Source organism: Vidua chalybeata, chromosome 6 (genome assembly GCF_026979565.1).
Source record: "Vidua chalybeata isolate OUT-0048 chromosome 6, bVidCha1 merged haplotype, whole genome shotgun sequence".
Lineage (NCBI taxonomy): Eukaryota > Metazoa > Chordata > Aves > Passeriformes > Viduidae > Vidua > Vidua chalybeata.
In genome coordinates this window covers 51,319,547-51,344,984 of record NC_071535.1, presented here as the reverse complement: position 1 = coordinate 51,344,984, position 25,438 = coordinate 51,319,547, and the positions used below count along the sequence as shown (strand labels likewise).

Sequence of the window (25,438 nt, the reverse complement as noted above, 5' to 3'; positions counted from 1 at the left end):
CTCCACCACATTAGTGCCAAAGAGCAGAACAGGCACGAATTAGAGCTATGCAAATCAAATGGGATTCAGCTTTTGCCATGAGACCAGTTAGCATTTCATAGAATCACAGAATAAGCTGAGTTGGAAGAGAACCTTCAGGATCATGGAGTCCAGCTCCTGGCACAGGACACCCCAAGAGTCACACCATGTGTCCCAGCGAACTGTCCAAATGCTTCTGGAACTCTGTTGGGCTTGGTGCTTTGACCACTGCCCTGAGGAATCTGTTCCAGTGCCCAACCACCCTCTGGGTGAAGAACCTTTTCCTGTTATCCAACCCAAACCTCCTCTGACACAACTTCAGGCCATTCCCTCAGGTCTTGTCACTGTCACTACAGAGAAAAGATCAGTGCCTGCCCCTCCTCTTCCCCTCATGAGGATGTTGAAGACCAAACGAGGTCTCTCCTCAGTGCCCTTTTCTCCAGGCTGAACAGACCACACGCCCTCAGCAACTTCTCATACGGCTTCTCCTCCAGACATTCACCATCCTTGTGGCCTCCTTTGGACACTCTCTGACAGTTTAATGTCTTTTCTATACTGTGGCACTCAAAACTGCACACACTGTTCAAGGTGAGGCCACCCCAGTGCAGGACAATCCCCTCCTTTGCCCGGCTGGCCATGCTGTGCCTGATGCCACTACGACAGGGGTGTCCCTCCTGCCTGCCAGGGCACTGCTGGCTCCTGTTCAACTTGTCATGGACAAGGGCCCACAGGTCCCTTTCTGCAGTGCCTTATCTTTGTGCACTTCTCCTTCTGCTCCTATTCCATGCAAGAGAAGTCCTGATGGGAGACAGCAACTCTAAACACTTTTCAGGTGACATGCCAGTAAGGACATGCCACAAGCAGTGAAATGGCAGTGGGAATCCACATGAAGAGCTTTATCTCTGCATAAAGTATCACATTAATGGAGGGATACTCAAAACTTTCTCAAAACAAGCATCCTCTGCTGGTATCAAGCAGCAAAACATACACATATAGTAAAAACAATTCAGAGAGATGCTGCTGGCATTATTTTAATACCTGTCTTTGTGTCTCACCCAGCATAGTTCTGCTGTTAATAAAAACAAATAAACCTCAGTATTCCCATTTAAATAAAAGTGTCCCCCTTGCCTCAACTTGAAACACACTAGTGGTTCACTCTTAGCAGTGTCTGTTCTGAGCAGGAGTATACTCAGACCTGGTAAAAAAGGTCATATCATATATTTGACAATATACAGAAGCAACACAAATCAAAAAATTTCCACTCTCTGCTTCTATTAAAAATTAAACAAATTTGTGGAGAATAAAAATATATAATAACCTGGCAAAAAACTATCAAACACAGAAGTGTCTCCCAGAGTAAAAATCTGAGTGCTGTGACCTAATTTGCAAAGTCTGTGGGTACTTTTTAAGTCAATCAGCTTTAGTTGAGTAGTGTGCCCAACAATTAAATATTCTGAGCCATGGTCTAAGGCAACACAATCACCACACAGATCAGAACTTGTTTGTCATGCCCAACACCCCTGCAACTCAAATGCCCAGGAAATAGCACACTTGGAGAAAATCTGCCCATTTCAGTTGGAGCTGCTCACATCTGCAGGGTAATGTCCCAGAAAAAATGAATCTTAGTGAGAACTGCTCTGCAGACAAGAGGCAGCATTTAGGTATGAATAGTCCATTCTACACAAGTCAAGTTTGCACTTACATTTTGCTCTTTATACACAAAGAGTTTATTCTTAAAGCATCAGAGCACTCTTGGCTTGAGCCATCTTTGCTTCAAAAGCTGTACACTGAAGAAGAACAATTCCAAAGCAAATGTCTTCAGAAAACGCTTTGTGAAGGTTTGGGGATTTTTATTTTTTCCTTCCTACGGTTCATGTCTAAGGGGAGATAACAGTGCAGGAAGGAAGAGGCAGATGCATGAATGTGTACATACACAATCTATCTCCCAAAGCATGCATGCCTCTGGAAAAAGAAAAATAAATTCCAGAACATTTGAGGACTCTGCATGGGAAATGCTGCAGAATGTGGTGTACTTTTCACCTCTGCAATCCTAAACAGAACTACGAAAATATGAGCAATGTGTAACTGACCCCACCACTAAAATTAATATTCTAGTTTGAATGTTGCTATTTCATGCTGGTTTTTAACCATCAAGTAAGTGATTTCCAGAGTTGTGCATTATAAAAATGTGAACAGATGGATGTGAGCATTGGCATCTGCCTGGTACCTTAATAATGGCACTGCACTGCAGATGGGGAAGTCATATCCCTGAGAGCCTGCAGAGCTCTTGTTCCTTGGGGCAAGAGAGAACTTCATTGTTTTATATTTTTTTAGGTTTGGGGTTTTGGATTTTTTTTAGGAAACAGAATAGAGCCTAACAGGTTCTGAGGAGAACACACCCAGAACTAACAGACTGTGCTTAGGCTAGGGCTGACAGTGAGAATAGGAAATTGAGTCAATGAATAGGAGAATTGAGAAATTGAGAATAGGAAATTGAGTCAATGTCCATCAAGCAAGCAGTGAGAATATGAAGGAAGCTTTAGTTACTTACCTTTCTTCTGCATTGCTGTTCTAAGATCTTGCTTGCTTTGCTGTTGTTGGCCAGTAGCCACTTTCTCACCATCATCTTCATCATGGCTAGACTGTCCAACTGTGAGAATCTGCACTTGACTTCCTATCTTCTGAACATCATCTTGAAAAGCAGCTGGGCCATCAATCCCTGTCAGACAGCAAAAGCCTTAGTTGTCTTTGTGTCGAGAAGTTACTGCAAAGAGAATTGCTCAGTCACAAAACCAGCAGCTTTTCTAGGAATCACAGATTGGATGTTCACATTCAATAATATTTCTAGACTTAAACAAGACTAAGCTAGCCTCCACGGCAAACATTTTACTTCCCACATACTACACTGGCAAATCTCCAGGAGAGGATCAGGATTTCACTAGTGCCCTCCTCACCCCAAAGCACACCTGCCCCATGCACCAGAAAGATTGAAAACCAAGCAGAAAAGAAACACACTGGAGAGAACTGACAAAGAAAACAGATAAAATTTTAATAAGGGCACACAAGTGATCCAGAAACAGATGAACCTGAGTCCCAGATTATGCCATATCCCCATATAAACACCACTGCTATCATGAAATATTTTAAAGCTTCAAAAAACCTGGAAAACTCACAAGTAGATCTGCCAGTGGGGCAGTATATTAACAAGCCAAAATAGACCTTTTGAGTTAGCAGAATTGCTATACAGTTAATGCATCAGAGCAAAACTATAAGGAAGATATTACATATTCCTTGGAACCTCCATCCATCTTGAGATGTTTAAATCTGCTGTTTGTCTAGTGTTTAGTCCCTCATCACTGCTGTGAGCAGTGATGAGGGACTAGACAGTGCCCAGAGGCACATCCCATCCTCAGCCATGCTGTGATCCTGTGGCTCCTGACCACAGCCAGAAAGACACTATTTATCTCCTTATGGCTGTAAATCACCTGCAAAGAGAGAAAAAGAAAATAAGGGGTGGGGGGTGTTCTTACCACAAGTCAATTTCATTTTGTTTCTTCAGGACAGTGAGGTAAAACATCAGACTGCAAATGTACTTCAGCTCTTAGTGAAGACACAGAGCTGGAATATGTTACTAAATCAGCTATATAAAAATTCACCTCTGTATCCATAAAAGTGGTAATATTTTCATGTACAGATATAATAAATAGCATGAGCTGTATACTCCTGCTGTTGTGAAATTTTTTGTTAATAAGCAAGCAACATTGTGGAGAGTTAGCAAGCACTACAGAAGCTAATCCAGTAAAGGAATATGGTGCTTCTCACACCAAACAAAGCTGAATAAACTCTGTAAGAAAGAGCTGGAGGGATTGGGATTTTTTTTTTTTTTTGACTGTGATCTGTAGCAGAAGTCTCCAAGAATACCATTTCATCCTGCTTTGCCAGCAGTTGTCAACTTGCATTAAAAGACAGCTGGATTATACATTTAGCACGCTTAACTGTACCTCGCAATATCTGCTGTCACTACCACTGCAATATGAAGCATAAGTAGAAAAAAGAGTGGTTCATATCCCCAGGAACAGCACTGGCTGTGCAACCACCCAACGAGATGCAGTCTAACACTGCAGAGGTGTTAAACCCACAGAGTTCAAGACCACAAGGTGTTATTGCTTCATCTGCATTACACAGACCCTGACAATTTCTGTACCAAGTCTGCAAATTCTGATTTACTCGCAGCAAAGCTAACAACAACAACAACAACGACAAACAGCAAATAAATAATCTGTCCATCCAACCTTGAAGGCCTAGATAAAGTCTATGGAAATGTCTCTGTGACCTTGCTAGGATGAAGTAGGTCTGCATGATACAGAATGAACAGTATCATCTTCTGTGCTGCAGGTATAATATGGCACTGAAGAGAACTGTATTTTTCTTATAATTTATCCTAGGAGAAGCACCACTGCAAAGGTGCTCTAGAACAGATAGGTAGCTGCTCAGATTCTCTGTGGTATTTTTAACAGCTTTACAATATTAATTATTATCATTAAAGTCGCTGCCTAAAGATAGGTTTTACCTTAATACTCTGAATTTCAAAAGTATTAAGCATCCATGAGTTTACAAGATGCCTCATGCATATCACACCTAGCCCCTTATTAAGCACTGGATGACACAAACCTAATTTTGAGAAGGAACAAAACACCTTAATTATTCCTCTTAAAAGCAGACATTGACCTGCAGCAAATGAAATGCCTTCAACAGCACTGGAGATTGCACTGAGGCTGCTTTTTTCCAATGCCTGCAGAACATCTGCACTCACATCCCATGCTGTCAGGAAAATCGTGTATTATTAGGAGTCAGGACAAAGGCTACACTGGCAGGTCACAGTTTTAGAGAAGAAAAATCAATTTCAGTGTTCTGAAGAGCGCATCACTGGTAGAGTGTGTTATTAAGCGTTAGGAGTGGTTCCACTGGTGAGCACAATTTAAGGGAATGAAATATGTAGCAAGACAGAGAGGATTTTAAAAAAGAGGAAAAAAAAAGAACCTCTGCTGCATTAGAACACTGTAGGTGGCAAATGCAGCATTAGCTACTTAATACTTGTGCGTGTGCATAATCTTTGTAGCTACACATGCATGTGTAAAATGGGATTAAATGCCAGCATACATACACATTTTTCTATATCACGAGGTATAAGTGCATCTATGTAAGCCATAGTTCAAAGGCAGCTTTGCCACCACCTACCAAATGTCTGAAAACATCTGAAAACACTTCCAAGCTTGTGTAACCATGATATTCAAGGTGGATCTCTCCCCCTCTTTGCCTCAATGACTCCTTTTCATCCACTCCCTAGAAGATTGGTTGTCTGTGTAATAAAACAAACCACTATCTATAGTTTCTGTGCTTAAGGACATAGCCAAAAGACGCAAAGAAGCTGAGTGGGTTGTGCCAAAAAAGTTTTTATTGCTGTGGTCAGCATTTTTTACAATGCTTCCCAAAAATCAGGTAGGGAGAAAGTCTGACAGAGACAGCCTTGAATACCTGCCAAGAAGTAAGGGGAATTTTTGAGAGGCAAATGTGAAGGAGGGCAGAGAGGAAAGAAGATTGGAACTACCCTCAGAATACCAATCCCTTCAGAAAAGATCTTTTGGTATACTTTGGCATGATCATGTCTCAGATGAAAACCAGAGGTACCAGAAATGAAAACAAAGCAATACTGGAGAAAAAAGAAAAGCATCAGTAAATAAGCATTGCTGGCATTTATAGCCTGCAAGCTACTATTCATCAATGCCTGTATTCTCTTAGACCTAAATCTTCTAGACAATTTTATAAATAGGCAGCACCAATCTGTTAAGAATTGGTAATCTAAACTACTGAATGGCAAACAAGATTACGTACCAGGAAAGGAACATAGCATAGAAACACAAGTAATTCTGTCCCTGCGTTACAAATGCAGAGCTGCAGGACAGGGAAGTTCTTGTATAGAGCATTTAAGGCACAAGAAGTTTGATGTATGAAGCTGGCCACACTGCTCACAGATTAAGAATATGATTAAGCCCTTTGCAGATCAGACCTGGAGAGTTGACCAAGGTCAGGCAGGAGGCCTCTGGAAGAGAACATGCATTTCCTGAGCTCAGTTATTGACAAAGGAGTCATATCCATGTGGATAACACCCAAGGCTCTGGGTGCAAATACTATTTAAGACCTTTGCAGAGCAGCTCTCCCTCCAGCTGGGGGATGGCAGCACAACCCTTTAAAGGATGGCCTGCTCTGAGGTCAAGGACAGGGAATCCCAGGTAGATCTGACACCATCCTTTAGAGAACTTGGCTAACCCTGCTGACAATATTTCCTAAGCCAGTTCCCATTATATTCCTGCTCTCATAGGGGCTGTGCATCCACTGATAGGGGTTCAAGCAACTGAAAAATCACAAAGGGATTTATTTAGAGGGAAAGGGAGCAAATAGAAATTTTTTTTTTGAAAGGATGTCTAGAGTGATCTAGTCCAAACCTCCATTGGACTATTGCTAGCACCAGATCAGGACAATAAAAGCAAGTACTCGAGCACAAAGCTCTATATTCACTTTGATGAAATCTAAAACAGTAAACAGGAACTGTACATTCATAAATCTTTATCCTTAGGAGATCAAAATTACTTCCTCACAATCAAGTTCACATGTTGCCAAAGCACAGCCTGAAAAGTTTGTCAGATCTAGAAATAACAGGAATTTTCTTGGTGGAAATTCACTTGTTGTTCCTCCTACCCTTTTTTTTTAATGCCCAGGGAAGCTGAGATAAATCTGCTTTACATGAACTTCCCTCCCCCATCAGAAAGGAAGTGCTACAGTGAGAAATGATGCTCCTTACCCAACAACTGCTGCTGCTTTCTGAGCCAGCCAGTGTTAATGTAGCTGCTTGTTACATAGGAAAATGGGACAGTATGCACAAATCAAAACACTGACAGGCGTGAAAGAGAGAGAAGAAAACAGAAGAAGCCAACCAAATCAAAACATGGAATAGCCACCCTGGCAGGAAAAGCTCTGTGTGTCAGAGCAGCTCCTTGGCTTCCTGGCTCCCAGAAAGTAAGCAGGAAATACACAATGTACCACTTACATTTAAGGTAAATTTTCTGTGAAATTATTGTTTATTTTGATATTTTAAACACATTCAGGTTCCTGATTTCACTGACAAGAAAGAAATTTTAATTTATGTTGTCCATGACAGTTCAGAGCAGAATCTCCTAGAATTTTCCTGGAATGTACTTATATAGTCTAAGTGCAAGAGTTTTGGGAAGAAAAACCAAACCCAACCAACCACCAATAACTTTTCACAGAATGATTCCTGAGTTTTCATATTAGATTTCACTTTGTATTAACTCCTGGCTTCTCATGCTTTTCTGGGGTCTTTTTAAAGTTCCATTTTTCCTTCCTGATTTGCCCCATTCCCTGCACACAGCCAAAAAAATTCGCTTTATCCTGTATACTTATTAAATTCTTTGTAAACTTTTCCAAACAAAGTAACAACACCACTACGTACCTATAATACTGTCATTAATCTCCTTTTTTAAAGACTCGTCAAGATCTTTGATAGCTAAACATGCTCTGGTTTTGTAATATTATGTAGGGTGCATACTTTTCATAGGTTCCTGCTGCAAAAATTTTCACTAATTTGCATGATTTTTCTGTTGAACCACCCAGTGATGCTGTACACTGGGTTCACTGTTATCCTGAATCACCCCCATCTGCCACAAATCAAACCAGAATTTAATCTACTATCTCCATTTGAAAGACAACCATTTCACATATGCATTTGTTACATCTGGTTTTTTTTCCAATACTGAATATTTTGCCAAGCAATAAACTGTGAGACTGAAGCTTTCAGAAATACCAGTTTAATGAGCTAAGCTACTACAAAATGTCATCAATTTACTGCAGTTCCAGGCTCTGTCCTACAAAAATTATGGTTCTTTTTAAAAAGAGGCACAGTGCACGCTGCACACTGCCATTAAGAAATACCAGTGATAACCACAGATTTAGAAAAAATTGTTGAATACCATGTTACCCATCACAGAATTACAAAGTGCACTGACATGAGCAGTTAGCTACATTGCTTTTTTTATGCCAGTGTAACCTCATTAAACCTGATTTTTCTCTCACGTTTGTCTTCAGTACATTGTTCTGATCACAGCTTCATCACTCATCAAGCCACTTAAAAAAGCATTACACATCTAAAACCAGAGTGCAGTCATTACACTACAGCTTCAACAGCTACTCATGTATAATTCAACAATTTTTTGCTCTGAATTAGCTTCTTATTCATAGGATCTGGTCTAAGTGTTCTTTTTTCTTAAAGCACAAAGAGCTGGGCTATGCTTAGAAAGGGAAGGTCCACTATAGCTAAATTCTAACAAAACCCTTTAAAATGCTATTTTAGCATGTCAAGTGTACTTTCCCCTCAGCATTCACCCTGCTCATTTACAGGACATACAAAGGTTACACTCAGAGTGGAGACAAACCTGAAGCGATTGCAAAGCTAAAAGCAGAACCTAAAATTTCCCAAGATTTGCTCTAATTACCAATGAACTCCCTCAGCAAAATCTCTTGTGCTAAAACACGGCATAAAACCACTCCTCCTTCATCCATTTTTATAGTTAGATCTGAAGTCATTAGCAAATCCATTCAATACTGTTATAAATAAAGATTTCCTTAATACTCACATTTATTTTTAAAAGTAACTGAAAATTAATACAAGTTCCACTACAGGGGTCTATTGCCACTTGCATTTTCTTCATTCCTAAGTTCAAAATTAGCTATGTCTGTAGTGGATTTATCAGCAAAATCCCTCTGGAATTTTAAGGATGTATTTAGTTTTACTTTTACATCCAATAAAAAAAATATTTTGCAGCTTTGATAAGGACGGAAGACTGAAAATCCAGTCATAATCCTTCCAAGTTTACAGCACTGTCAAAGGTAAACCAGATATTATTCCAAGGGTAAAATTAAACATGAATGAACAGCTAAATCCCAGGGTACAGAAAAAGTAGATGAGCTGGATGAGGTGCTATGTGTATGCTCTGAATGTACTTTGACTGGCTGTCATTTGCTTCTGATCATCAATGTGAACTTCAGGAGAGGAGATACTCAGCATTTTCTTTGCTATAATTGACATATAATCAACGAATAACACCTCCACTCTCTGAAAACTTGGAACTGATGGGCAAATGTTGAAGGCCAGGGAAAAGGCTCTCCCATAGCAGAGCAGGATGAGGAGTAAGAATTGCAGCAGAGGCTGAGGTTTCTTGGGCTAAAATATTAGTACCCAACACATGGAGCAGTGTCAGCATGCCGAAGTTCTCAGTCTACACCAAGTGACTTCACTTTTACTGACACAACTTGCTTTTATTAACGTAGGCCAACGTCTGCCTGCTTGGGGGATGTTTCAGAAGATGAGTAAAATTATAAATGGCATGCGAGAAAAATACTAGGTGTTACCTGCTGTGGGATAATAAAAAACTCAACAGCACCATCTCTTCAGTTTTGAACACAGTACAGACACAGGCATGTCAAAAGAGGTATTATATAGCCTCAAGGCTATGCCATAACCATGATTTAAGTATTAGCTCACATAATACTCCCTTTCAGGTTTTCTTTTAAACTAGCAAAAGAATTTTTACTCTTCAGCAAGATGTACCTCAAAATAAAATTTGGCATTTGTATTACCATGCTGGAATGTCATTACTTTTTACATTAAACTGGGAAACGTTCACTTTGTGTTAATTTATTTTACCAATAATTTTAACATTGAGCTAATTTTACCTTTGACACACACCGTCTTTTCTCAAATATATGAACGGCCTTTAGTTCAGGCCCAGGCTCTAAAGCCTGTATAAACTATGAGCTTCCCTTGCAGCCAGAAGAACTACAGACAGAGATATGCTGTACATTCAGATCTCAAGAATTAAGCTGCAACACGCAAAGGATTTGACTAAGGTAGGCTCAAGTCCTGCAAAATCCCTACAGATAAGCCCCAATACTTTGACCTCAATAATTAACCTTATTAGTCATTGCTATCTTTAAAAAGACTTGTCAAGGATATACACTACTTTCTCACTGAAGCAACAGTGGAGAAATTGCTGGACATGCACAAGACAGGAATACAGGCTGGACAGTGTTACAGTGGCCTTATTCAAGAACTGCAAATTATTGGAAAGTTATTTCATTTCATTAGTCATTCAGCACCACATTAAAAGTAACTGTATGTGGTACAACAGCCTCTCTTTTTCTGTGAGTGTACACACACACAGACACACATATAAATTTAAATACCAGTAAAGTAGCTCATTACTTCTTGCACCTACCTCAAACTGTAAATCTAAGAGTGGCAATGTCATTTCTACCTACCCTTTTGTTATTACCAATAGTGTATTTTTTTCATTTACCTCATCATATACAAAGTAATCGTAGAAAAATTTTCATACAAACACCTCCCATTTGTCAGCCAGGTGGGACAAAGCAACACTGAAGTAATAACTTGAAAAACCCCTTTGAGGATGTTATCTCAGTTTTGTTGAATTGATTTTCAAAATGTCCCCTTAACCTCTAATTTGTATAGTTTAAACCTCACTCAGAAGATTTAAGCTGGACAGAAGGAACTGCAATTTAAGGCTGTTTCTCCTAATAAGATTAGTTTCAGATAATCTAAAAAAGCACACTCTTCTAAGATTATTCTCTTCTTTTTACCACTGCAAGAAAACACCATCATTTTTCCTTCAGAACTTTCTTCCTCTTCTGCAATTTGAACAAGCACTCTCCTCTGGAAAAGACTCCATTCACAATTTTTTTGACTCCAAGGCTGTACATGCCCAGACACGACCAAGTCACATACACTTTCCAACCTCAGAAAAATTTCAGGAAATTACTTTTAGACAATTTTCAGATTTTTAAATAAATTATATCAAATACAAGAGAGAGAACTGACAGCAAAACAATGAATTTAACATGTGACATGCAGCTGCATGCAGCTAACCTTTGTGTTTCCCTTTTTTCTCCTTTCTTGTGCTGCTACTCTGACAGCTTGAAGCTGCTGCCTTGGTTTTTTTAGTTGGTTTCGGAGCTTGGGCGTCCACTACCACCTTTATATCTTCCTGTTCAGCCTCCTGCACTGCTTCAGAGATTCAGGGTACCCCACCATAGAAGAAAATAAACAGAGAGAGACAAGAGAAACAGAGAGAGATGAGAGAATGAATTGAGAATTTTGCAAAGGCATAAAAGAGAAAGCAAACATAGCAGAGTTTGGTATTTCAGACAATTCATGCAATGAGGAGAGCCAAGTAAACCAGAATTTGCAAATCTGGAGTAAAAATCTCAAAGTGTTAGGTTAGCTGAGATATATTTCCTTACATTTTTCTTCCTCACAGTAATATATCAACTCCAAACTTCCAGTCCAAAAGTGACATCAAAATGTTATTGTGTTACTGAGCTATTGTAGGAAGCATTTTTCCTCATAGTAAAACTCTGCCAGAATGATTGTCAACAGTGGCAGCATGAAGGCAGAAAAATTTTATTTTGACTTTGTAGCATCCATGCTTAAAGCTACATCCTAACTCTCTAAACAGGGAATCATCTGAAGGTCACTTTCAAAGCACATCTTGCACAGTCGTGTAACACAGCATGATGAGTAGATTGACCATGCATTTTAGGGTGAAATTATACCCAAGCTGAATTTAAAAACTCTCCCTACTTTGTAGCATACACAAATTAATTAATTCCTTAGAAGGACTCTCTACAAAATATGCATGCCATAAACTGTGAGTGTCAGCATAATTCATGCAGTGTTCCTTGTTTTCAAAGTAAAGAGAGGCTTTATCATTTTCCTAAAAGCATGACACACTTTGAGGTCAATATTTGGGTTTCTGAAAGCAACGCACACCATAACTCTTTCCTCTGGCTAGACCAAACCTCGAAGTTAGATAAATATCACAATTGCCTGCGTGAAATGCATAAAAAAACTGTCAAACTTCACACCCCAAACTACAAGTGGGCACCAAGAGGTTTTGGGGTTGGCTGCTGGTCACTGGTAAGTGCTAAGCCCCAGCAGCTTCATGTGGTTGCCATGGTTTCTCTCCCTGGCACATGGGTCTCCCACCCTTTCCTTTTCCCAAAACTAAAGTGCTTTCTTTAAAAGGATAAAAAAAGTCCACTAAGGACCATTATGGGAAATAACTAGTTGCCCTAAAATTACTTTTAAAATATTGAGACAAACTTCTTAAATGCCCAAAAGACTAAATGATTCTCAATGATGTGTGGACTGATACTATTCTCTCTCTGAAGGGGAAAATTCTCCCTAAGCTTCTGGTCTGTGAAGCAACTTTCCTCTTCAGCAAATCCTTCAAGCACACCAATAGAAATAGAAACACCAGGGAGATTCTCAGAGGAGAAAGATGAAACAGATTTAGTCATGTCTGTGTAGACTGCAGCTCCCAAACCCGCTGCTACCCTCCCCAGCACAGCAATCTGTTATGAGTAGCATTGCATTCACAACACAGCAGGCACCTGAGGCACTGAAACACACGCTCCTTTTCTCATTGTGCAGAGGAAGAGTTCTGTTCCACAGAGAATATACATTAAATTATTAGAGGAGAGACTTGAAGTCCAAAGAAACAGCTTGTCACTACCCAATTTTTCATGTCTGCCTTTGTCAAACACTAATCACAGCACTGCAATCCCTTTGCTGAGTGGAAAGGAGCACTGGAAATGAATAGGACAAAATCAAAGGAGCGAGTGCACAGGGAAAATGGCACATAAAAGACACTACACTGGGCCCTATCTCCATGGGCATGGCAGCCTCAGACTATACAGGGAACCAGAGTCAGCTTCCCACAGTCTTTAAATAGGTGTGATTTGCCAAACCAGCACCTATGCTATATTTGTACCTCAGTCTCTCTTTAAAAACTAGGCTGTGTTCTTTCAATTGTTTTGAAGATGATAATCCATGTTATAATTAAATTCAGTACTTTACAAATAACCTATAATAAATGACCAGGCAGTTCTCTAAATAATTTTCAATCTGGGTGCATTCATTCACTCAGAAGCACCATTTATTTGGTCCAAAGCAATTATCAATAAGCAAAGGATGAAACTTTCTGACATTATCAATTGCAAAGTTAAAGACTTATCTTCTCTATCTTGCCAGCCATTCTTTCATCTTACAAGTAAAGCCCTGGTGTTTTTTGAGTTACTTTTGCCACAAAACTTTGAGCAAGAGGTATCTTATAATAAATTCAGTGAGGGAGTTCCAAAGGAGAGAGAAGGGAGTATTTCTATTGCTTTACTCTGTGAGGCAGAGAACAGGATTTCAGCCCAGTAGCCATTCTGAGCATATACCTTGGCTGCAGTCTGTGGTAAATGGGCCTTTCAGACACAAGTGATGGAGGCGGCAAAATAAGATGTCATTATCATAAAGATAAAGACACTGTGCCTGGGTTCATGAAAGGAATTGGCACAGAATGTCCTGTTTCTAAAGGATACATTTCTGAGCATTACCATTACATTTAAAGTACTACCTCTATAATAAATCCAAATTTAATCCCAACATGCCATCTCCACCACAAAACCATCTCATTCTTAGCTTTTAGCTATTTGGCAAATAGCAGACTTCAGCTAAGGCTCACCCACTCACTCATGTTTTCTCTGATGTCTGCAGATACCAAAGAAAGTTTGCTTTCTGTACAAATTCAGTTCAGGGCATATCCTTGCATTTAGGCAAGTTCCTGTCAACAGGCCAGCCAGGATTTGGATCCTTGCAGCCTGCAAACCCAAAGGAACAGGTCTGTGAGCCTCCCCTGCTCACAGTTAGTCCAGCAGGCTTGGATGTGGAGCAAAGTAAAAAATCCTGTTTTCTGTTTCCAGTGCTTTCTCCTGCCCTGGAGAGTTGGAAGAAGGACCATTTCTAAGCCTTGTGTACTCACTCTGCAGCTGGTCATTAGCATGTGCAGCTTTGAACTTCTCCTACCAGCATTCCTTCCAGGCTGCCTTTGTGGAGATGAAGCAAGTCAGAGAGGCAATGTTTATCCCCAGCCATGTTGTCAGAGGATCAAATGTCTTCCCCTCTGCCCTCTGCTGCATCTTTGGATCATTATCTAACAGACTGACAAGAATTTCCCTTCTCAGCAGGATGGAAACCTTGAGGTTAACTCTAGCCTACATTCTCCACAGGCTCTAGATAGCCCATAAAACAATTTACAGTTCTTTTGCAAGAAAGCCTGAATAAGGAAAATGAGAGAAACTGGCTCCCTAAATAGTATTCACTGATACAACAATATGACTATGTCCTTCACTAGACATCAAAAAGATAAAAACAATGATAGGCAGCACCAGAGGATAAATAAATTAAGAACCTTAAATGCAGCTATATGGGGATGAAATTTCAAAGACTGTCACTCAAAAATGCATTAATTTCAGTTCAGCTACCCATTTAGGCAGCTTTAAAAATCCCTACTGACATTATCTTAAACAATAGGAGACTAGATTTGAAAATCTATCCTGATACGTCATATGCCCCACCCCAGATTATTAAATTTTCACTTAAAAAAACCCAGAAAATTTCCTTTTCCGTAAGAATTATTTGTTTGCACTAGAATTTGCATTCAGACAAGAAAAAAATGGAGGAGCAAGTGCTGTAGTGAGTCAGCATTTCAAACATAAAAATCCACTGGACTCTCAGACCTGGTATTTCACTCTAGTTTGAACTTAATAAAATGTTAAAAAAAATGGTTTTGAGATAAATGCCAAGCTTACAAATAAAACAACTATGTGACTTTAATTTCAGTATTATTCATCCATGTTCATTAAATCAAGTACTGACTACTAACCTCAATAGAGTATTTTAAAAAGTATTTTTTGGGAGACAGAAGGGAGCACAGATTGCAATATTAATTCAGGATCTGAGATGAAAAGAAAGAGGACCAAACAGCCTGTTAACACAATACAGGTGAGTATGGAAGGGCTTTGTTAAGGCAGACAAGGGCAGTGTCCCGGCTTTGCCTTGCACTACCAATGGCCTAATTTAGGAAAGGGGAAAAAAGAAACCTCTCCATGAACCAGTTCTGTGATGGACAACACTCCAGGTTACAGGGATAGAGCTACAATGCACAGGCAATTAAAAGCATGCAGTTTATAAGCATGTGAGTAAACTATGATGCAGACAACTCAAGTTTTTTTTCAAATCTGTAAATTACCCACATATATTTATATGAGTGAATGAAAATGTAAAACATGTCTTTCCATCTGGCCTTCATGATGAGACGTTCACACAATAAATATGTTTCAAAGTAGCATGAACGAAAATGCAGATTTCTTTTTGCCATTTGTATGACCATATTTCTTGATATGAGTGCTTGTACACTCTTACAATCTTAGAGAAGGAAAGAAAATTCTATGAATCATAACTTACCAATCTCTATCACATAAAAATGCCATGTGCTAAAAAAAGGGTGCTTTTGATCAGTACATTATGCAAAGAATGAAGTAAATGAAAAATCACAAAAAGAAAAAACAATTCTAAAATTGTGCAGTCTGTCTGGAAAACACTTTAAGTAGAAAGAGGCTGAACCAGACAATGAGGTATGTGAGGCAAGTATAAGGCAAATATTCATTCTATTTACCAACATCCTCTCAACAATAAAAGTGAAACCCAGAACAAGTACCATGCAAAGAAAGATCAACTACAGTTCAGTCAGGGTGTACCTTAAAAACTCAATGTGAATTGGTTGTCCTTTTCTTGCTGTTGCTTGAGAAGTTCTTGTGTTTCACTGTAAGAATGGCTTGTTGCTTTTCTTTGTGAAGTTCTAGCCTTCATCAGTCCAGCTGCTTATTTGGGCTGTTGTTCATTCTTAGTTTATTTAATCAACTTAGATTCTGAACTGGTCTACTATTTCTACAATCATTTAAAAGACACTGGAGTCTATCAGAAATATTCTGAAGATGGGCAAAACCCACGATATTTTACAGTGCAATTAAATATTTCTATTAGTTTTACATAGACCACACAAATAGGTAAATACAAGGATCTGGATAAGGACAAGGACTTTGATGTGTTAGTTACTGTTTGATCACATGCAAAAATTTGATTCCTGCTTCAAAATGCTTATAATCAAAAACATTACTGCTTCAGGTAGTAACCTCCAGTCGCATTCCAGATTCCCAAAACTTTATTGCCAATAAATTCCCTAAGGCTCCTTGCAGTTTATACCTCTAAAGTGATGCGATGACCAGGCTGATGTTGCAAACCTGAAAATACTCAGAAACGAAATGGGATGGGTTTTTTAGTGCTCAAAAAAAAAGGAACCAATGTACCTGGGAACCTGGCGCTCCTTAAGGACATTATTAAAAGCTCATTGGTCTAAGAGTTCCTCAGAGAGAACAAGGGAAGGAATTAAGAGAGTCTTCTAAACCCTCAAGTACCTGCTGCCTAATCCTGGGGAGGGGGAAGGCAAAGGAAGCATGTGGAGAGTTGATAGCAATGAACTAGACTTTGGGAAAGCAGACAACTAATAAGGAAAGCTAAAATGATCCATGAAAAACCTAGGCCAGGAAGATGAAAGACAGTGATAAATTACATAATTACTTTGTGATAATGGAGCCTTAAGGGCATGACTAGGATTTAATTGCCCTGACAAGCCTCCCTGGGGGGTTCCACCCACACCCTGCCCATGGGCTTTCCTCCAGCTGAGCCCAGGGCTGTGCTGGAGGTGCTGCTACCCAGCCTGCCTCCTGGGAGCATCCTGGCACTGCAGGCAGCTCCTCTGCCCAACGGAGATATGTGCACTGCAGCTTCTCTTTTCCACCCTGACTGGTGCCTTGCAGGGCCCTGGCCCTGGTTCATCCCTTGCCATGTCTGGGACTGCTGTTGGCAGCTCTGCCTGCCCTGTTTGCTGCCTTTGGGATGGAACTCTGCCTGCCAGGGCATTTCCTATGCTGTGGGCACCCTCACCTCACCACCTGAGGTACTGCCCAGGACAGAAAACAGCTAAATATCAAGTAGTAACTGAAAGTAAATACACTGCAGTGGGACATTAAAGGAAAGAGAAGGGAGTTTTTCAGGCCATTTCTTCTAAACTTTTCTCTCAAATCGTTCAATACCAAGAACCACAAAAAGGCCTGTGGAACACTTGCTACCTACTGCACTCTGCTCCTTGCTGCTGGGTTAGTTTGTTTATTTTGGAAGTGCACTGGTGCAGTAAGGACTGCTGACAAATCAAAAAGATGCTTTAAAGATTAAGGTGAAGAGACTGCAGCTGAAATAAAGATTTCAGAATATCTGCTTATTGGAAGTTAAGTATTTTGCCCACATGATGTTTGGAGTGCTGCCTGATCTCTCAGTATAACAGCCTTTGCAAAGAACTCCTTGCTCTCTTCAAAAAATAAACTAATACCTACTCATTCCAAGGTCAATGGAAAACAGGGATGGAGAGACACCCTTATGATGAACAGGCAAATATATAATTTCTTTAATTAATAGTTAATTGATTCATCTTTTAAAGCTGTCAGCTAACGATACTCATCAGAAAACTCTCTCTCATCATTCATAGTAAATAGCAGAATGACACGTCAAATTTAACAATCCAAAGCTATGAATTGTCATCAGAGGTCTGTTTAACACACCACATAACCATTACACCTAGACGTGCTGCCAAATGTCAGAGGAGAGAAGTAAAAAAGTCATTGCCTTTTTACACATGGTTAATCTAAATCACTAAATTGGACGTTGCAATGAAAATTACTCTCAGAGTATCTAATTGAAAACATTTTTAATTTCAAGTCTTATATAAAAACACCACAGCTGCAACAAAGTATGGCAATATTAATGAAAGCATATCTGGCACTCATTCAAATCTCTGCCTTCCTCAGTGCTGTGAAAAGAAAAAATCACTCCCCAGTGGAAATTCACCATTTTCACAGAAGGCAAATCTCTGTAAAAATGGGTTTTCAGCATCTGCATTAAATGTAATTAAATAATGTAATTAAATTGTTGCAGTAATTAGTGTATCTCTGCATGCTATTTGGCTCCAGGAATGCTCAGTATTTGCAATCCAGATTGAAATGAACTGTATTTGTAGCAGAATTCTGCAATGTCAAATCAGGCTAAAATGTTTGTTCAGGTTTTCAACAAACTTCACAGAACAAGTTGAGTAGAAATACATGAAAACAAGCAAGCAGATGCAATGGTGACATATTACAGAACAGCAAGTAAAATTCTAAAGAAACTTTAAACAAACAGGTAGCAATATGTCCTTATGAAGGACACTGAATTGAAAATAAACCAGAACACATGAGGAGAAGACAATGTAAGTGATCTCTCTCCTACAAAGAAGGATTAAATTTCTTCTGGTGAATGAATGCCTTTGTTGTCTTTTATTTAGAATTTAAATTTAATAGCAATACAAAAAGATGTTATTGGTTCTTATATGGCTGTTTATAATGAAGAGATAGCAATCAAGTTGCATTTGAGAGAGAGAGGCATTATTGTAAATAGTACCAGCTAGAGCCATGGAACAACATCATGGAAGTCAGTGGAAGGATACCTATTCCTTGAAAGGGCAGGCAGATAAATGTAGGGCCTAACTCCACCTACCTGAACTACAGATGCTGATGACTGTGTTACCACTGGCTGGGTAACCCCTTACAGACCGGAGTGCCAAGGAGTTTTTATCGCATGTTGGTCTTTTCAGCCTAATTCATCTCAGCTTCTGCAGGTAACTTTTGTTGTTATTAGTTCATTAGGCATTATGTCAACAACAAAAAGGTTTAAAAAAGATACACTACATGCAAGTCATTTACAAGCTACAGTATCCGAAGACTTTTATCTATAGGTGAAATATGGGACAAATGAGAAGAAATGTTCTATGTGGAGACCTGTGCATGGTGGATTCTGCAGAGCTACTTCCTCACTGGAAGAGCACCCACCTCCATAAAAGTCTCATGGTACCCAGAGGAATTGCTAGCAACCCTTGGCAGGGAACATAAATACCATTTTTTCCTACCAATGTCATTTCTCTGCCTTGAAGTCATCTAAGAAAAAAAAAAATATGGCATTTCTGGCAATATACAATTAGCTTAACTAGCAAAATACGGTGTTCTACTCTATCTACCCGCAAGTAGCTCACCAGGCTGATATTTTATTCCAGAAGAAGAATAACTGACTTTCTACTCCAAGCTCTGATAATTATTATGGAATTAAATGAGTTTTTACTGCAGAGTAGAGTTGCCCATGAGGGAACCACTGCAGCACAGTTAACGGCATCAGAATAAGCAATGGCAGTGTATGGAGGAAAATTTCCCAGCATAGATAATGGCATCAGAATAAGCAATGGCAGTGTATGGAGGAAAATTTCCCAGCAGAAAGCCCAGCATCTGAGAATTGCTGAGATGCTATCTCTGACCTACTTTGCTCAAAATACCATAGAGAGATCTCCACACAGGCATCCAATTATTTGTTGAAATCAACAAGTACTTTTGTGCTACACAGAATCAGTACAAGCTAAAAGAGAGAGTAGAGCAGGATGATAGGTGGAAAGAAGTGTTCTTTCTGTAGCATTTGCTAGCACAGGAATTGATTTCACAAACATGCTCATCCAAGCAGTGCAGTTCATTCAGCAGAGCATCAAGTGCCATCAAAGAGCCATTCTCAACTTGGAATCAGCATGCCCATAACAGCAACAAATGAACGGAAAAGAGCAGAATAGTTCTTTAGAAACAGCCCAGCTGTCTCATGCATCCGACACTGCCACAGAGAAATGTTTTCATTGAAGGGGAAAAAAAATCCTGCCAGCCCTAAAGCTCAATGCAACAGATAAAAATGGTCATCAAACCCCAAAATGTACCCTGCAAACTGGGGAACTGAAGACATTAAGCACGTTCCCAGAGAAGGCCACACCAAAAAAGGACACTTTGAGAGTTCTTGTAATATTTTCAAAAGCAATGTGCCTAACAAAGGATTTTACAAGGCAATAAAACACCCTGCTAGGTAATTAAATTCTTCTAAGCTGGCTCTTGCAAACTGCATGGTTTATTACAAGGAGAGCTGTCCCAAGGGATTAACAAATGTCGTGTTGAATATGAGAAACGTTATATTTCTTTGCTTCTCTGAAACCTTGTGAAACATTAAAAGGGGTTGAGAGACAAATTTAGAACAAACTGATTTAGGGAGAATAAATCCTAAGTATTCCAATGAATGATGTGGTATAATATGACAGGAAGGGTCACTTTTATCTTGAGAGCACAGTTAATCTCACTTATAGTGGGAAAGTCCACTCTGGTGCAAATTGTTGTACAATGTAGCTCAGTTAATGCATATATGAAATTTGTTACCAGTTTTGGGATGATAATGTCTTTTTCACTGATTTGTGAAAATCAAAACCCTGACAAACTGATAATATAGGGGGTTTAGTAAACAGCACCTGCTCCCTATGATAAGATATTATTTCTTAGAACAGCTCTGTACCTTTGATAAACTCTTGAGTGTAAGAGGAAAAAGAGAAAATTTCTATTTTGTCTGATTAAAAAATAAACAAATTAATGTTTGTGCTAAATCAAATTTTTTGGTTTAGACTAGAAAGCAATTCAATTTAATGTTGAAAAATTACATCCCAGACCCTGAGAAACAGACAGTAAAGAGAAATATTACTATTTTTAACATACTTATTAGAAAAAATAATTAAAATAATACTAAGTTGAAAAAATAATTCTTCATCTGAAACCACTTATGGTATCCTATTTGCTTCCAGAAACAAGATTAAAAAGGCCCATTATTACCAAAACCTCAACATTTCAACAATGCAATTTCCAAATTCAAACAGTAAATTCTGTAGCTATAATCAGCTAAAAAATTCCAGCAATTGATAACCAGGAGGAAAGACTCTGAAACCTGCACTTCTCAGAGCAGAATTTGTTAGTCTACTAAATACCCACCTTGTTCTTGTGGAAAAATAAGACCACCAAGTGAAAATAAAACAACATTGAGACAAAAAGTACAGCACATGGAGTGAAAATGACAGAAATTTGAACAGAATGCTGAGTTAAGTTTTTGTTTGTATAAGAGCAGGATACTGGTTGGTCTATTATTTTTAACACAGTTAAAGTCACAAAGGCATCTTAAAATTTAATGTGTAAATCCCAAAACCTAAGTACCCTGCCACCTAACACCATTCCCAACCAGAAAGCTGCCAACTGCATTCCCAATCAATGTCAGTAGATATTGATTCTGCTCCTGTCCCACAAACTCATCAATAGTCAGGGAAGGAAGCCTTTTGCTATTGAAGCTTATCAATCCCTTATGAATTACATTCAACTTAAATGATCTGCAAAACAAGAAAACTGGAAAATTACTGCTCTCTATATATCTTGGCGGTGTTATCAACCTGGAATGATATCAAGAGTCAAATTTTGGACAAGGATTACCCAAGCTACCCAGGAAATCCTGAGGAAGTGTATGGCCATACCATCTTTAGAGGGCCAAAAAGCATGGGCAATATGAGGACAGAACTAAATAATGCCTGGTTTTCTTAGGATTTATTTCTGATTATTAAGGTCTTTGAAAATAAATGGCATTATAATTTTTTTTCCCCCTGTGGGTGTGACACATTAACTGACTCTATCCCTACTGGATCCTGCAATCTTTAATGAGAAAGTGGAAACATTGTACAAGTTTGACATGTTCTTCTCCACCTGTTTTAATGGACTTTGCAGAAACACAGAATCTGTGAAATTACTATATTCAATCCTAGCTGAACTTAGTTAATAGGTTTCAAATTTATCATTACCTCTGTCAGGTTTAAGTAAAATTACATGCAGAGGAACATTCAGAGTGGAACCCATCAGCTTTACTTAGCAGGAAGCAAGGCTGAATAAACTTAAATAGTCACAACAGAAGGGACAAGCTGTCTCTTTCCCAGTTCAGCACTGAAATGGCAGCTAGGTACCTTGCTCCCTCCCATTAGGCTACAATTGCAAATTCTGATGGTTTTATCCCCAAACATAAGTAAAGGATATCAATGATTTACTAAAACACGCAAAACAAGAGCCTTTGTTCTACTGAGCATAAAATGAGCACTACACTAAGACTCTCAGCAAATACACCTGCAGGAGGTGGCATTCTGTACCATGATATATGGTGCTGCTATTGCTGTTGAGATAGGATTCAACCAGCGGGGCCTGCTCCTCCGAATGTTTCGTCCTGCGCGTCCTTGCCCGACTGTCCACATTGGACTGAACCATCAGTGGCTCCTGGCGCTTCTTTTTCTGCTTCTGTTCCAGCAGTGCTCTCTGGAGAAAAGACAGAGAAAAGCATCTGTTACTGCACTCCAAACAGCAGCAACCTAGGATGGAAAACAATGGTCAGCTTTACTCCTTCCCTGGCTCCGCAGCGGCGGCAGTTGGCAGGAGGGAGATTGGGATGTTGAGTTACAGGAAATCTTTCCACAAAACCACAACCAACCCACTGCTGAAACACCTTCTGCTGAAAACAGCAAATAATTAAAATACATCTTTCTGAGCAGGCCACCAGCTGTCAGAGCTTGCTTGGAAATAACCCTTGGGAAAACAAGTGTAAAAATGCTGGCTATGAAGCAATGGGAGGGTAAGCAAGGGCATGAGGCAGAGATGCCAATTTCAGTTTCTGTAAATTAAAAGCAGGTAATTGCAAACTAGAATCGACTGATAATACTGGACACGAGCCTAATTTAACAGCTATAATAGATGAACTTTAATTAAATACTTAAATTTCTCAGCTAGACCTGCTGAAAACCAAAACTTTTGGCATCCAGTGGCACCATAGGGACCTTACTTGAGCCCTCTTCCATAACCTCAGAGAACTGAACTGTTAATTTTACTTATCTATTACCTTACCTTTTCCTTGCTTCTGTACAGTGATATTTTAGCTTATAGGAAGGAGATGCAATAAAACTGAGGAATAAAAATGGAGAGTGAACCCTTTCAGCTCACTAAGTTGTGTTAACACCTCAACATGACTCCACCATAATCAGAATTAAGTACAGGATTATAGCATAAATAGTACTTGAATTTGAAAATGAGATGCTGGTAGACATGCAGGCTGATTAAATAGTGGCAATAGAAAAGGATAAAATTAAACTCACAAGGTTTAACTATAAAAATGGCAACATTTTTTGAGAAGGAGACCACAGAAATCAAAGTAAAATCAGAAACCTCAACTCCCATTAAAGCTTGATGACACAATTCCCTCAGATTTCATGTTCTGACTCCCTTGTACAAGTCATGTAGGAATGCAGTCAGAAAATAGACAACACAGCACATAGTGCCACTAAGTTACAGCCACAAGAGCTAAATCCACTGAATGAAAAATTTGTGGTTAACCTCTGTTGGCTGGTGTGACTGCTTCATCAATGGGGTAACAAATACATTGTACAACAGCTTAAAATGAGTCCAAGGCAGTGGGAATCACTCAAACCACAGTCAGAAGACAAATTTTAATGAAAGTTAGACTTGTGAGTTAACTTCAGCCTCCACAGATCTCTCTTCTGCATCCCCCAATCAGAGGATGCAATTTTCTATGACTTATCAGTGTTTTCATTACTCCAGGATTCAGAATTTAGGGAGCAAGAAGGTCCTCGTCCAAAATCCTACCTGTCTGTCAAGCTTCTGCTGACGCAGGCTGCTCCCCTCATCATCCAGAACACTGCAAAGACAAAGAGCACATAATTGCAACAAATTTATCAGTGAGAACAACACCTAATAGCATCCAGTAGACGAAACTCTCACAGCAGTTATCCATACAAAACTCCTACTATGTTCCATGGAAGTCTGCCTGCCCTAACTGAAAAAACTTGACTTCAGAGGATTTAAAGCCAGTCCACAAAAAATTGCAAAACTCTGGCTCACACAAACGGCAACAGAAATATATAATCAGACAGCTCAAAAAGAAATGCAATATTCACTTGTCTACAGCTTGGTTTCTTTTCCACTCTCTTCCAATGCAAAACATCAATGCATAGAGCACTGAAATTGAAAATTTGCATATAAAACCTAGAAAAAGGGTGAAGTGTAAGTGAACTGCTTAGCAACTCAGCAGTATTTAAAATTTTGGTAGGAAAATTAACCACCTAATTTTTGCACACCGAGAACCATAATTTATTCCTGAATATCTGAGAAGTCACACTTATTGCCACACACTTCAACATTTAGAGGTAGACAAGACAAACAACATTGCTCAGTGCCATATTTCTCTCTGCTAATTGTTGCTTGTTGGGAGATTAGCTCCTGTGAATTCAATCATTTTCATTACTTAGATATTGAAGACTGGCATTGAAATCAAAAAGCTATTTTTGCACAGTACTTTAGCAAACTACTGACTAGGCTTTATTTTTCTGGAGAACAAAGGTCTCTATTGTAAGAACACTATAGTTAAACATTGAACATAGATAATTGAATCTTTTAAACAGTAATAGGTCACGTACAAGGAAAATAGTGCTATAGAACAAAAACAATAGCCTCTTACAAGGAAAATTCATTTTCTCCTACAATACACTTTTATAAAATGTTAGCCCCTTCTCTTATATCACTCTTAACAATCCAAAAGAGCAAAAGAAAAAGATCCAGGACAAACCTACCTGGATTCTGACCTACATACAAACCAAGAGTATTGCAATGAAAATTGCATAAAAAATGTGAATCTCGTGTATTAATTCACAGTCTTTAGGAGACAGTAATACTGTAGTACAGTTAGACAGAACAGCTAATAAAGACATTCAGAATGCCCTCTTTCCAATGCCAGCATTATCAAAGACCTATAATTAAACATTTCTGGTAGCATCAGCCTTTTACAATTTTTCTTAGGTTATATGCTACAAAAGGCTGATGTTCCACAGATTAAAACTATGCTGTTCAAGTACCTCAGGTATGAAATTACTATCTCTTGTAGAAGTAATGCATTACCCATAGTCCACAAAAAAGATTAAAGAAAAAAAAACCCTCACAGTTATAAAAATATCCTGCTTTACACCAAGCATTCTTCATTTTATAAATGACAGAAGTTATAAAAGGAAGACACACATTCCTTTATGGTATACAATATCAGGTTTGCAGAAGAGTGTTTCACTACAACTGCAGCAGTATTAGCTGCACTGCCAGAAAGTAGAACTACCCTAATGGAGATTTTTGGCCAAACAATTGAGTAAAAGATGCCTAACTGTAAAGTTTCAGGCTCAATGGCCTGAACAAATCCTCCTCATTTTAGACAATGCTTGAAAAAAAGCCAAAACCATGCAATGATGCTAACAGAGACCCCAAGAACTGCAGAGGCAACAATGCATACACCATCCTAGCATCCATGTCCTGGCATGACACATTGCATGGAGCAAGGGGGCAGGAAAACGTCCTGTGCCTGCGTGGGAAGCCA

The 25,438-nt window shown here is 39.1% G+C and overlaps 1 protein-coding gene across 3 annotated transcripts in view; it reads right to left on the bottom strand.

Moving 5' to 3' along the window:
- Positions 1–25,438, bottom strand: part of TUB (TUB bipartite transcription factor) — an 89,923-nt gene that overhangs the window by 37,506 nt on the left and 26,979 nt on the right. For 2 of the 3 annotated variants that reach the window (XM_053944763.1, XM_053944764.1), the window contains exons 2-4: positions 23,668–23,719; positions 22,167–22,329; positions 2,570–2,737 (exon numbers count right to left, since the gene is read on the bottom strand). In XM_053944763.1, coding sequence (XP_053800738.1) covers positions 2,570–2,737; positions 22,167–22,329; positions 23,668–23,719 — 383 coding nt within the window. Of the gene's footprint in view, positions 1–2,569; positions 2,738–11,035; positions 11,171–22,166; positions 22,330–23,667; positions 23,720–25,438 lie in introns of all 3 variants that reach the window. The other variant, XM_053944762.1, reaches the window with a different exon arrangement.